We start from the raw sequence: 13,239 nt of genomic DNA on the forward strand, positions 1-13,239 counted from the left end.
TCGGTACCCACAAGACTGCAGGTTCCTCAGGTACTGTGACCGCCACTAAACCCAAAGAATCTAATGTTCCAGCACATCACTGGTACTATCAGGAGATCGAGATGACAAGGAGAAGACTATCTCTTCTAAGTTAGTACTCAAAGAATCAGCCAGGTTCTTGGAACCTTCCATTTCAGTACTGCAGAAGACCAGACTATCATCTAGTGGTCGTTCTTTGGAGTGCATAAAGCCTACAGTATCATTTGCTCCATCTACCAGGATCACCTCTGCTCAGGCTGCAGCCTCAGTACTGACCGCCATGTCGATACTGCAGGAGGTTAAATTTTCACAACACCTCACAGTGACAGAGATGCCTGACTCCCCTTTGTTTGGTACTGAGGACCTCTGAGTCTCCAGACATTCACCCAGTACTGACAGAGTCACCACCTTTTTCTACTGGTGCTGTTTGGAGTCATCAACCTGCAATGGTGAAGGAATCATAACTACTTTATCTGGGGATGAAGAGGAGATGTTGTTAGTAGGGTGACCTTGTTCTCTGCTTTCACCTTCTGCTCCTCAAAGTCTCTCCTTGTGGTTCAGGGCTTCAAGAGAGGATGGGAAGGATTGTTTAGCCTTATCATGGCAATGAGTGATGCTAGGGGTCCTAGAGAATTTTTGGCAATATGCCACCAATTGATCCCAGCACAGCAATTGAGTGGGCCCATGGAGTATAGGTGGGGGCATCCACGAGTGCTCATACTATTGGAATGGAGCTTGAGGGTGTGTCTCAAATATGTTCCATCTCCCTAGCAGTCTCCAGAAAAATACTCCTCTGATAGTGAGGAGGGGAAACCTGAAGTGGAGCACCCATAGGGACACTATTTAAAGAAAGAGCAGTTACTCACCCTGTTCAGTAACTAGTTCTTTGAGATGTCCCCCTATGGGTGCTTCAGTACTCCACGTCCTTGCCGTCTGCTTCGGATTTCTCTGCTGTGGATCTTTGTGGTAGAGAAGGAATTGAGGGTGGGTCACCTGCACAGATCTATTTAGCCATGTTGCAGAGTACTAGGCATAGTAGAGTGCATGCATGGGTCAAACAGGCACTGCTAGCTAAAATCTCCAATTTGAAAGTGCATGCCCACCTGAAGTGGAGCGTCCTTAGCAGGGATTCCAAACTCAAATCACCACGAGGGCCCCATGAGGACTAGTACATTGGCCCGAGGGCCGCATCACTGAAACCATTTCATACAATTATACAAAAGTATAGTCAAAAATGAAAAAAATGAAGAGTACTGTAGTATGCTATTAAAAGTCAATGTATTAATTTTTTTTAAACAGTAATGTGAAGAGGGGTTTTAATAAAATTTAAACACCTGTAACTATTCCCTATGTGGTCGGTAACGATGATGATCTACACTAACAGTCTGTCAACATAGATGTAATGGCAGGAACTTTTTTTAAAGTAACTATTCATACAAAATACGTTGCACTTTTTTAACAAACATTCTTCCCAACTACTCACAGCAAAGAATCATACATGCTGAACTTCATACCTCAGACTGCTCATCTAGTCCATGAGGCCCCGCTTCTTCCCACCCATTCCCAGCCCCCATTTCAACCCCTTCCCCAGAGTCTCTACCCCCTTCCCCAAATCCCTGTCCCAACCCCGCCTCTTCTCCATCTCCTCCCCTGAGCGCCCGCATCCCTGCTCCTCCCCCTCCCTCCTGGAAAGTCCTAAGTGCTGCCAAACAGCTGTTTTGTTGGCAGGAAGCGCTGGGAGGTAGGTGGAGAAGCGGGGATGCGGCGCGCTCGGGGGAGGGCGGGGGGTGAGGGGGAGCTTGGCTGCTGGTGGAGTCAGCGCCTATGGCGGGCTGCAGGAAATAACTGTGCGGGCCATGTATTTGAGACCCCTGGTCCATAAGGACCACATCTCGAACAACTACAGTGACTGCACAGGGGGAGTAAACCCTCTCCCGTCTAATGCAAATTTTAACGAGCTTGATCTAAATCAGATTTAAGTATTGTGCTCTTTTTTTTTTTTTTTTTTTTTTTTTTTTTTAAAGAAGCACAAAACCTTGCTAATGGAAAACCTTTTGATTTTTTTTAAGGTGATACTGGAAGAAAATACAGAGAAGAAACAAGTTCATGTAGGAAAACTTGAAGCAACAATAAAGTCATTATCAGCTGAACTTCTTAAGGTTTGTTTAAACATGAAATTGTCCTAATCATGGGATTTCTTCATTTAATTTTATGCATTGTTGTTTAATTTAGAAATGACTCTGTTTAATAGGCTAATGAAATTATCAAGAAGTTACAAGGAGATTTGAAAACGCTAATGAGTAAATTGAAATTGAAAAATACAGTAACAATTCAGCAAGAAAAACTCTTGGCTGAAAAAGAAGAGAAACTACAGAAAGGGCAAAGGGAACTTCAGGAGACTGGACAATCTCTTCGAGTAAAAGAGCAAGAGGTAACTTAATGCATTATCTTAAGCTGTAACCACTTATGTATGTGCTTTAAATTAAGCATGCGTTTAAGTGTTTGCAGGATTAGCCTTGAATTGCTGTCTATAAAACTGAATGACTTTACCCACTTATGAAATGGTTTATTGAAACAGAATTCTGGCAAATGTTAGTGTAGTGTATTTTTCTGGTTGATAAAAGCATAGAGGGAATAGAGAGCCCAGTTGAAGCAAAACTCTCAAATTTTAGTAACAGCACTAAATTTGACAAATTGGGAAGTCCAATAAAAATAGCTAAAATAATTATAAACTTAATTGTTTGGATCAATATGTTTTTTACCTAAAGAGACATTCAAATTAAAAAATTGTTTTTTAAGAGGGAGATTTTCTTGTATTACTTAGATAAAATATGAAAGATTTAATAATAATAATAATAATAATAATAAAAAAAGTGTCGCCCACTGTTATTAGGCTTTATGCTTTATTTGCATTTGGTATTTTATTCAGTTCCAAGAATGAAAACATACTGGTCAGTTCAGTTTCTGGTTCTCTTGCATGTTTAAAACACTTCATGAATGTGGTTTGGAACTGCAAACTTCATATCTGGACAGAACTTCCAGCAAAGACAGCAGGAGTTCAGGCCATCTCAGATTTCAGTTACTATTAGCTTTTGTTAAAAGGTTTGCTAACCCTAACTCCTACAATGAAAACTCTTTACCTTGTTACCTCTTTAAATACAAATAGAGGATACTATATTTGTATAGGGCTAGAATTTACAGAGTACAAAACGTTCAGTGAATACAACGGAGTGTACAGAGCTATGAATCAACATACTTCTGAAGGGCAGAAACAGGCAAAAGCTGAGAGAGAGATTTTCAAAGGCATAAATAGTTGCCCAGTGCCAACTGACACTTTTTTGCCTTGAAATCAATGCCAAGAAAATAAGGATCTTTTCATTGTGCAATCACACCCCTTTTGTACTATGATTAATTGTGAATCTAAATCAAAGCAACACTGAAAGATAAGATCAACTGTACTTCTAAATCCTTGATATTTATTTCCACTATTTTCTTCAGTTTTTAATCATTGATATTTCTTGATTATGCTTGACGTAATTAATATGGAAATATTTCAGGTATGCAAGTTGCAAGAACAGTTAGAAACTACAGTACAAAAACTGGAAGAAAGCAAGCAACTGCTAAAAACCAATGAAAATGGTAGGTTTACTGGATTCCTTCTTTAGGTCTCTCTCTTCTTGTTTTTGTTACACGTAGGGGAATTCTTCACCACTGCACATGCACAGAATTTGATCCCCTCAGATTTCTTTGCTTCCTCGCAGAAAAATGACTGATTGGGAAGCCACAAGAGTGGTCATGTGACCCCTCCCCAGCAGTATGTTTTGGGTGCCCAGGGCAGCCAGCAGAGCGGTGAATCACTGTGGGGCAGGGGGCAGGACTGGGGAAGACCCTGCGCCAGGCTCAGCTGCTAGTCCCAGCTGGGCTGGGGAGGACAGGACTTCCTCTTCCCCTTCACAGCATCTGGGGCCATGTCAGACCCACCCCAGATTTCTCCCCTGGCTGCAGGAAGCTCTGCAAACTCCCTCCCTCTTTCCCTCCACGCTTCCTGCACCCATTGCTCCTCAGCTGCAGGGGGAGGGATCACTGTACACTGATCACTGTTCATCACCCCGATGAACCACCTGCACCTGGATCCCCCTGTAGAGTCCCATGACCGTTGTACCCAGAACTCCCTAACAAGCCCCTGTGCATCCAGATCCCCCTTCCCACTCGGATCCCTCACTGAGCCGCGTCCACCCAGATTGCCCCTCACACAACCCTCTCAACCCACACCTGGATTCCCCCCAACTAAACCCCTCCAAACTTGGATCCTGCTTTGCTGAGCCTGTCTGCCCCACACCTGGTGCACCTGGCAGAGAGTGGCAGGCCCTGGAGTTTTTCTGGGGAAGGCCCTATCCTTGTGCTGTGTCAGGGTTGGGTGCAGCCTCATCACTGACTCCGTGTCCTCGGTGGGAGCTGCACAGTGATCTCCCACCTCTTTCCAGCCAGTGGCCTGTGCTTGCCAATGCCATGCTGGAGTCTCCACATTTATTTGACAAATAAAATATGCAGAATTTTAAAATATTGGGCGCAGAATTTTTAATTTTTTGGCACAGAATGCCCTCAGGAGTAAAATTTTTTTGTATTAAAAACATTTTATTTCATCTTGAAGCTAGAAAGATTGCTCATTTCTATCATGGCATACTTGTGATTTCTTGCTGTTCCCCTCCGCTCCCGCCACCCCACAGCCCACAAGGATCAAACAATTTAGTAACCGTTCAGTTCAGGTTTCCAGTGTATTATAGTAGCCCTAATTTGTTTGGTGTGGTTCTTCACATAAAACAGAATTTCCCCTACAACTTTCTAAGTGTTACATTTTAGAATTTGAAAAAGTGTACATGCGATTCTAAATTTAAGCTACATGACCGCATGAGTTAAAACAAGAAATTGCACAGATAAGTTACAAATTGATGCTTTGAAAACATAGGCTCCAGTTGTGCATCCTACTAATACACATGCTTAACTTTAAGCAGGTAAAGAATTTCATTGAAGTCCGTGGGAAAGCTTACATGCTTAAAGTTATGTATGTTTGTAGATCTCTTACTCTTTATGGGGCATAATCCAAAGCATATTGAACTCAATGAACTTAAATCCAGCTGTGGGGTCTCTAATTATTACATGCTTACCTCCCTATAGTTGTGGGTTCTAATTAATACTCTGTTGCTGTTCTATGAAAAATTAAGTAATAGGTTATAATAATGGACATTTAAAAGATGACTATGCTCTTTAACGAGCCTGATTTTTTTTTAAGCCATTTTTAGCAGTAGATGTTGAAGGGGAAAGTTAATCAGGCCTGTTATGTTTGAGAGAGAGGACTTTGCGGGGGCGGAGGGGGGGAATATAATATAACACTAATATAACATGAAATAGAATCATTCACATGATTTCTTGATGTAATTTGTTAGATTTACAGTACTAATAAAAGGGATGGAAAACAAAATGCTTGAAAATTAGAGTTTTACTCCTTTTTCTATATAGTAATCACATGGTTAAATAAGCAACTGAATGAAATTCAGATGGCAAGAAAGCAAGAGATATTGGGAACTTCTACCATTCCACTTATACATTCAAGCAATGGCACGATTAGAACTGGCACTTCACCTCACAATATGGTAAGCTATCCAAATTTATAAAACTTTGTACTTTCTGTACATTTTTAGAATAAAGATACATGCCAAGTGAAGTGCTTATCGTACCTAGGAGAAATGCTTTGGTATTCCTTTTGCCCTGTAATTGAATTTTTCTCATCATGTTGTGCACTGTTAATGGATGCAACAAAGTTACGAGTATCATAAATAAGAACTTCCTAAATTCTCATTGTCTTGAATAAGCGATATAAACTGTTAAAATGCACAGATTTGTATAATGCGTTTGGGCTAGTGAAATAGCATATGCTAAAACGTGCATGCATCTACACGTCTAATATTCTTAAGATCCTTCTCTAAAATGAGTCAAGAATGTCCTTCTCAAACAGTCCATTACACTGTACTTACACCAAACACCAGAAATTGTATGTGAATAGAAAGATAGGCTATATAACACATGCTAGACATGCCACCAAGCAGAGGTCATAAAGTATTCTGGGTTGCTCTTTATATAACTAAGAGTTATTTACCTGGTGGAAGGGGATGTACAGGTATTTTTCCTCTGCCTGGAGGACCTAGAGCTTCTGCTAATCTGGTAAAATTATATATAACTACATGCAGAATGTCCCTTTCACTTTTGAATTTAATATGAAATTAGAATTTAAAAATCTGCCAACACACAGAAAAACGATTACAACACTAATAGAAATTGCATAAGAAAAAGTGTGGGTGTGTCTTGCTGTTAGGCATCTTCATACTTCTAGAAATGGTTACTAACAAATGTTCCAGTTAGTCATTAATTTTTACATGAACATAGCTTTTTAACTTAGGGCTAGTGAGGTATTTTGAAGAGCACAAGGAAAATGAGGAGTAAAAAATTCTTATAAAATGTTCTTGTTTAAAGAGACCAAATTAAAGTAGGCCTGCTGGCTCTTAAGATGTGTGGTACAATGCTTTCAAGGAGTTCTCAGATCTATCAGTCAGTGTTTATTTGGTTGGTTGGTTATTTTTTTGGTTCAACATATCTAGCACATGCCCATTTTACCTCGGCTAGCAGGTTTTACTTCTCTATTGTTCTGTTCCCTTCCAGTAACTAAGGCCTGTAGATCTGCAGCCATTTAATCTTAAAAAAAAACAAACACAACAACAAAAAACCCAACTTGTTTGTCTTGTGTGACTTGCATACACTTGTAATAAGAGTATAGTCAAGAGTATATTAGTCAAATCTTGTGGTTTGTTGTTAGAGGAAAAGTGCTAGTAAAATAATGCTTACCTTGTCTGGTATCCCTTCACTTTCTGCAAGTATTCCTTTTAAGAATGTAAGCATAGGAAAATCAATTTTTTCCCTGTACTTTATTCACTATAATGTATAAACATTAATTTGTGGTAATATTTTGTGACTACAAAGGTCAGTTTTAAATTTTTACATCAGGGCTCAGTGAAATGAAATGCTCATTGAAGCCTGCCAGGCATGATTACCCGGTAAGAATACTAATGCCTAGCTCTTATATAGCGCTTTTCATCAGTGGTTCACTACATGCTTTACAAAGGAGGTCTGTCTCCTTATCCTCATTTTACAGTTGGGGAAACTTAGATACTAAGAGGTGAAATGCCCTTCCGAAGGACACCCAGCAGACCAGTGGCAGAGCTAGGAAGAAAACCCAGGTCCCCTGAGTCCCAGTTTAGTGATCTTGAATGTCTGGTTTCTACTTTAAGTGAACCACTATTAAAAAGAAAACTAGAGATGCATACATAGATTTTGATTTTCTACTGTTGCACTGCTGTTTCCTCCTCTTTCTACATTTTATTTTTCTCTCTTACAGCTTGACAACAGACTCCGTTTTACTAGCTCAGGAATCAGTTACCCCATCTCTCCAGTATGCGCTTTCCAAAACTTTCCAGAAACAGCACCTGTGAAAAGTGCCAACCAGCAGGTTTCAGGACCAAAGGCAGGCATTTAATTTTACTTTTACTTTTGTGCTCAAGACAAACATTTCTAATCATATATTTCTGAACAGTTTGACTTAATTGGATATTTCCAAAAATTATTAACACAGTATGCTATGTGATATGGTTTTTATGTTAAGTGACAGCAAGAATTTGGCTATAAACACTAAATTATTTTAGTGGTAATAATATTTGGCATTTTCAACAGTTTACAAACCCTAATTTTCATGACTCTCCTGTAAGGTATTTTCCACCTTGTAATGAATTCTCCTTTGAACAAAAGCTACACAGCAAATCAGTTGTAGTGTTAAACCTAGAACACGAGAATTCCTGGCAGTTACCTCTGGTTTTCAGTCTAATATACCATACTGTCTCCCAAATGTAACTTCCCTAATTTCTATTTGATTATAGTAAACATCCTACTGTAAACTAGTGAGAAAGAAGTTCTTAAAGTCAGCAAGGTTCCCTTTTCAGTTGTCTGTATATCTTCGTGTTTCTTTATTCCTTACAGAAGTAGTTTGTAGTACACTAAACACTTCATATATTCTATACAATTTGGGATTGAAATTACTATAGCTCAGTGTCATAGCATCACTATTTCAGAGTATCCCGATGGCATGGGTGTGGCCTTGCTGGCATCCCACTCTTTGATTCCTCTTCTCAGGGCTCCTCAAGTATACTTCTCCAACACTGTCTTAGCTAATAACTAAGGCTAAGATTTTGTCAAGGCTATTTTTAGTAAAAGTCACAGACAGGTCATGGGCAATAAAGAAAAATTTATGGAAGCCCATGACCTGTCCCTGACTTCTACTAAAAATTTCCATGACAAAATGGGAAGCAGTTGTGGGGGGCTGGCTGGGAGCTCCAGGGACCCCCATCACCTGTGGGGACTTGGAGTTGCGGGGGTCCCCCTGCCACCTCCAGGGTGGTGGGACTCTGCAGTTCCCAGCCACCACAGGCTGAAGTCATGGAGGTCTTTGGTCTGTGACAAAACCGTAGCTTTACTAATGACACCCATGTCATGGAGTAATATATTAATAGGGGCACCTGGAATCACAAACTAAAGTTCAATACCGTAACTCAAAAGGGTTGGGCTTTGCCGCCGCCTTACACTCCAGGCTCTACTGTCCTTCAGACTAGAGGGCTCTCAGATTTAACTGTGGAGTCCCTTCCTAGAGTTCAAAGGCTCCGACCAAGCAATAATGCAAACAATGTCTGCCCACCTTGGGCTTAATAAAAGTCCTATGTCCCTCCTATATTCGATCTCTGCTCCCTGCCCTTGTACATGAGAGTGGCCAAAGAGGTGTTTCCTTGAGTGTTTCAAGCATCTCCTTCTGCTATCCAGGCCTCCTGGCTTCTGGCCTGTCTTCCTATTCCCAGAGAGGGCCTGCAAAACTTTCTGCTCTCTGCAGCCTCTTCCTGCTGCTCTTTATGGATAGGCTTGGAAAGATGAGATTTTCATCAGTAAATGTCAATTTCACCATACACGCACAAAGCCACCCAAAAATATATTTCCATCAATAGTAATCAAAATTTACAGATCAGCAAAGTAAGAAAAATGCTGCTTGAGACGTTTGTTGGATTCAAGGATATTTACTTTGTATATCTGTGTGTGGTTTATAAAGCTTTAATGTGTTGAGTCTCAGCATGTGTTGTCATTAAATAATTGTCTGATTCCCCCATACTTTGAAAATTTAAATGTATTACATTGGAGAGAAAAAAAAAAGCTTTAAATGAACAATTGTTATCCAATGACCTTTTTTAAAAAATGAATTCTGCTGAGCCTCTTTTTGGGAGAACACCTTTCTCCTGCTCAGCTGGATCAGTTTAATGAACAGGGCTAGCTTGGCCCCATGTTCTTAAAGTGGCAGACTGCCCTATTACACTCCGCAAAAGACTTACCTTACTAAAAACAATCAAACCTGATGTTTCAGAAAAAAACACCGAATACCAAAGACACCAAAACTTTAAACAAAGGCTTTCTTGGGAAATATCAGCTTTACTTTGGCATAACTGACTTCAATCAGATATCAGTCAGCACTATATTAGTGGGCTGTAAGCTGCTGCTCTACCCTAAATCTTAAATTTAACATAACTTAAATAATTGAGAAGCAGCAACTATTTCCTGTTTATATTGGATACCAAACCATGTTGCTATGTATCAGTAATTCACCCTGTGCTGTCCTATTTATACACAGCAGACTTGTCAACTGAATTGCTTCTTTGGTTTATATCTATACTATTTTATTTGTTAAGCATTTGCTAAACATGGTGTGGAACCTTATTGCCCTGAAGTGCTCAGTCTGACAAAAGTCCTCAGTCTATACATTTTCTTGGTGCATAATCATATCTGGATCCAAAATGTTGAATGTGTGAAACCTTTGATCTTTTGGCAGGTTCAGTTTAACGTGCAGCTTTCAAAAACTAATAGAAGTACAGACATTCAGCCAGCATTTCCTATTGCAACTGGTCATTCAACAAATAAAGAAAAGTGAGTATCATGATGATTGTACCCATAGAAATTATTTTGAGGTCCAATTCTCAGAGACCTCAGCCCAGCCTTTCTAAAATTGTTGGACATTTTTTTTTTTTTCAAAAGTTTTTTTTTTATACCCAAGTTTGTGAATACACATTGTATTATTATGTTCCAGTGAGCATGCACAGACTTACTCACAAAATAAACCTGTAATTTTAGAGGCTACTTTTGAAAATGTGGTCCTTTGTCCAAGTGTCTTTGGAAGTAGTTTTTTTTTGTTTGTTTGTTTGTTTTATGAATAATTCTGAAGAAGCCATATTTCATTTCTAGTGAAATAGGTAAATCTGCGAACAGGACAATTTAATATCTCCCTCCCCACCACCACCCCCCCCCCCCAAAAAAAGTCCGTGTCAGTTCCTTTTTAAAGTAGTCTAATTTTTTCATTATTCAGCTCTCTTGGGATACACTACAGAAACCAAACTTTGTCAGACAGCACTAATGACTTTAAATATGGCTGTACCTGACCCTGTATTGTGACAATTCTGTTCTTTAGTGGAGTTCCACAATAGCGGTGATATTGGTATGTGGGAGCATCAGCTTAATGGGGGCCAGCTACTCTGGAAATGGATGTCATAGTGACCTGAAAAGTAGAGTGAGGGCAATGAATGTTCATTTGTTGAAATGCTGACTGCCCTAGCAAGTCTGGCTAGTGATGGCATTCAGAGCCTATTGCTTAAAGTGATGTGACTAGTAATTCCATTTGCAGATGAAGTCTGGTTTCTTTATTCCAGTTTACCAGGGTGGTGCTGGAGTGTACAAATAGTGGGTGGTTTTAGAAATCATACAATGAAGGAGGTAGGCCCAGTGGGATGAGTAAGTGAAAACATTAAGTTCTGGCTGCACTACATATTTTAACTGCATTTAACCAGTTAATTACATGGTTAATCCCAGTTATAGCACTAAAGTCTCTTAGACTGACAAATATGTCTTCCTGAAACAAATTTTGTAAACTGTTTTTGTGGTGTAGATAGGACCTCCTCTAACTGTATCTTTTATCTCAGTTGGCTCTCCTTTCCAGCTCTCCACTGCTCTGGGGGGGGGGAATATCCCAGGATGCATTGCTCTGTGTCTGTGCCCTCTGGGAATTCTTTCATCTTCTGAGTCACTGAGATAGCTGCCCAAATTTTCTAAGAAAGCACTGATCCAAAGACCTCTTGGCACTGTTATAAATGTGGATGAACAAACCTGGTTGTCATGTGGTTTTGAGGTGGAAAACACTGCTGTGCAGAAACTTGTCACATTTGTTGTAACTGGGTTGGATGAGTGTCAGACTGATTACAAAAACAGTTTGCTGTGTAGACAGGGCTGGAATATTGAATCTATATAGAAGTTATTAAAATAAAATGTCAACACATTTTATGTAGTACTACGTAAAAGTAACATTGCATAATTGTCCATTTAGATCCCACACTCGGTATCCATGCATGCAAAATCAGAATCTTGGAACAGCAGTGTCCATTGGAGCTATGCCTGGCACTTATTATGTCCTCGTGCTTTCCCCATCTGAGGGCAGAGCAGTCCCATCCATCCCTCTTACTGCTTGGCAGTTTGCATCACCACCATTGCTGTCATAGTGGATTCAAAGCCCTCAGGCTTGAACTCCCTGTACATTGTGCAATGGACTCATTCCCTGCAGACACAGACGTATAGCCATTGTTTGTTCTGTTTAAGCAGAAGCCCCTTGTTTGACAGCTGTGCTGTCTGCTGGTTTTTCTTGTCAAGATGGAGAAAATCCAGGGTCAGTTGGCTAAAATTACTACTTCTGGAGCAGTCTGAGGGGCACTTCAGACCCATAAGAACAGGTATCAGGCTCCAACATAGGACCTTCCACCTCTGAGTCCCAGTCAGTCAGCACTTCTGTGAGCCAGAATGCAACTCTTAAGACCAGTACCAGTAAGATCTGACACAGTCCGACAGGCCATCCACAACTGCCAGAAATCAGCTTGGCACCAAAGGCTGGTACTGCCTCCAAGGTAAAATAGATTGGAACACTGAACCAAACGTATTTCCAGGCATCCATCTATCTCTTGGGATCTAAATATCCTCATGAAGTCCCCCTTTAAACGCCTCTGAATGTTTGCTTTTTTGGTGGCCATTACATAAGCCAGGTGGGTGAGTGAATTTCAGTCCCTTATGGTTCATCCCCCTCCCTTATTATACTGTTTCTCATCGAGATGCCAAACAGTGTGCCTGGACCTGGCTTTGAGATAAGATGCCAAATTGGGAAAGGCATTGTTTAGTGAGTGAGCTAGGACTACTCATTCCCACCTTCCACATGAGGTACTGCTGGCCAGTGACTTAGAATGGGATCCACATGGACAAATAATTGAAGAAAGAACCGTTACTTAGTTGGCAGTAACTGTGGTTCTTATATGTTTTGTCTGAATAGCTCCCACAAACACCCTACGTTCTTGCTCCTTTGGAGTCTCCTCTAGGTGAGATTCTGGATTAGTGAGAAACTGGAGGGAGTGAAGTGGCCGCCCTGCCATTTGTACCCCCATCTGAGGGCATATATGCTGGGTACAGGCATGATCCCAACAGACACTGCTGTTCAAATTACAGTCTTGCATACCTCAGGCATGTGTACACCTACAGTGGTATGCACCATGGATTAAAATATCTCAAAGTACCACAGTTACTGCAAGGTAAGTAACCATTACATTGTTATTGTTTCAGCACATGCATTGATGTTAGTATGGTGAATACAAGTATTTGAGATGTCTTTTAGGTTGCTGCTGCTTCAGTCGGTCTTAATCTCTTTGAAGGGCCTTTATTTTAGGCCCTAAGTATATTACTAGTGAGCTTTACTGCATTAAAAACACAAGCTTACAAAATTAGGTAAACAAAGAAGTGTTAAATTTTCCTATTTTAAGCATGATTCTATTTTCTTTTGGTTAGTGGTGAGAATTTGGGATTGGAATTGAAGTATTTAAAGAAAAGAGAAGACAGCATTCCTTTACGAGGTCTCAGCCAAAATACATTTAACTCCTCAGGTAGGAATGGCGGTAGTTCCATGAAAGTAAAAAAATCTCTTATTTCAAAATTCTTTCTGCTTTAAGAAGGTGCTACTTATACCCCCCAGAAGTTAATAGAGTTTTTTCCCCCCATTTGCAG

At 40.3% G+C, this 13,239-nt stretch overlaps 1 protein-coding gene across 1 annotated transcript in view; it reads left to right on the forward strand.

Annotated features, from left to right (window-relative positions):
- Nucleotides 1–13,239, forward strand: part of SASS6 (SAS-6 centriolar assembly protein) — a 30,633-nt gene that overhangs the window by 13,863 nt on the left and 3,531 nt on the right. The window contains exons 10-16 of the mRNA XM_074961260.1: nt 2,088–2,177; nt 2,270–2,449; nt 3,576–3,657; nt 5,536–5,669; nt 7,466–7,591; nt 9,986–10,080; nt 13,024–13,118. Coding sequence (XP_074817361.1) covers nt 2,088–2,177; nt 2,270–2,449; nt 3,576–3,657; nt 5,536–5,669; nt 7,466–7,591; nt 9,986–10,080; nt 13,024–13,118 — 802 coding nt within the window. The remainder of the gene's footprint in view (nt 1–2,087; nt 2,178–2,269; nt 2,450–3,575; nt 3,658–5,535; nt 5,670–7,465; nt 7,592–9,985; nt 10,081–13,023; nt 13,119–13,239) is intronic.

This window comes from Natator depressus, chromosome 8 (assembly GCF_965152275.1).
Source record: "Natator depressus isolate rNatDep1 chromosome 8, rNatDep2.hap1, whole genome shotgun sequence".
NCBI classification, from domain to species: Eukaryota; Metazoa; Chordata; order Testudines; family Cheloniidae; genus Natator; species Natator depressus.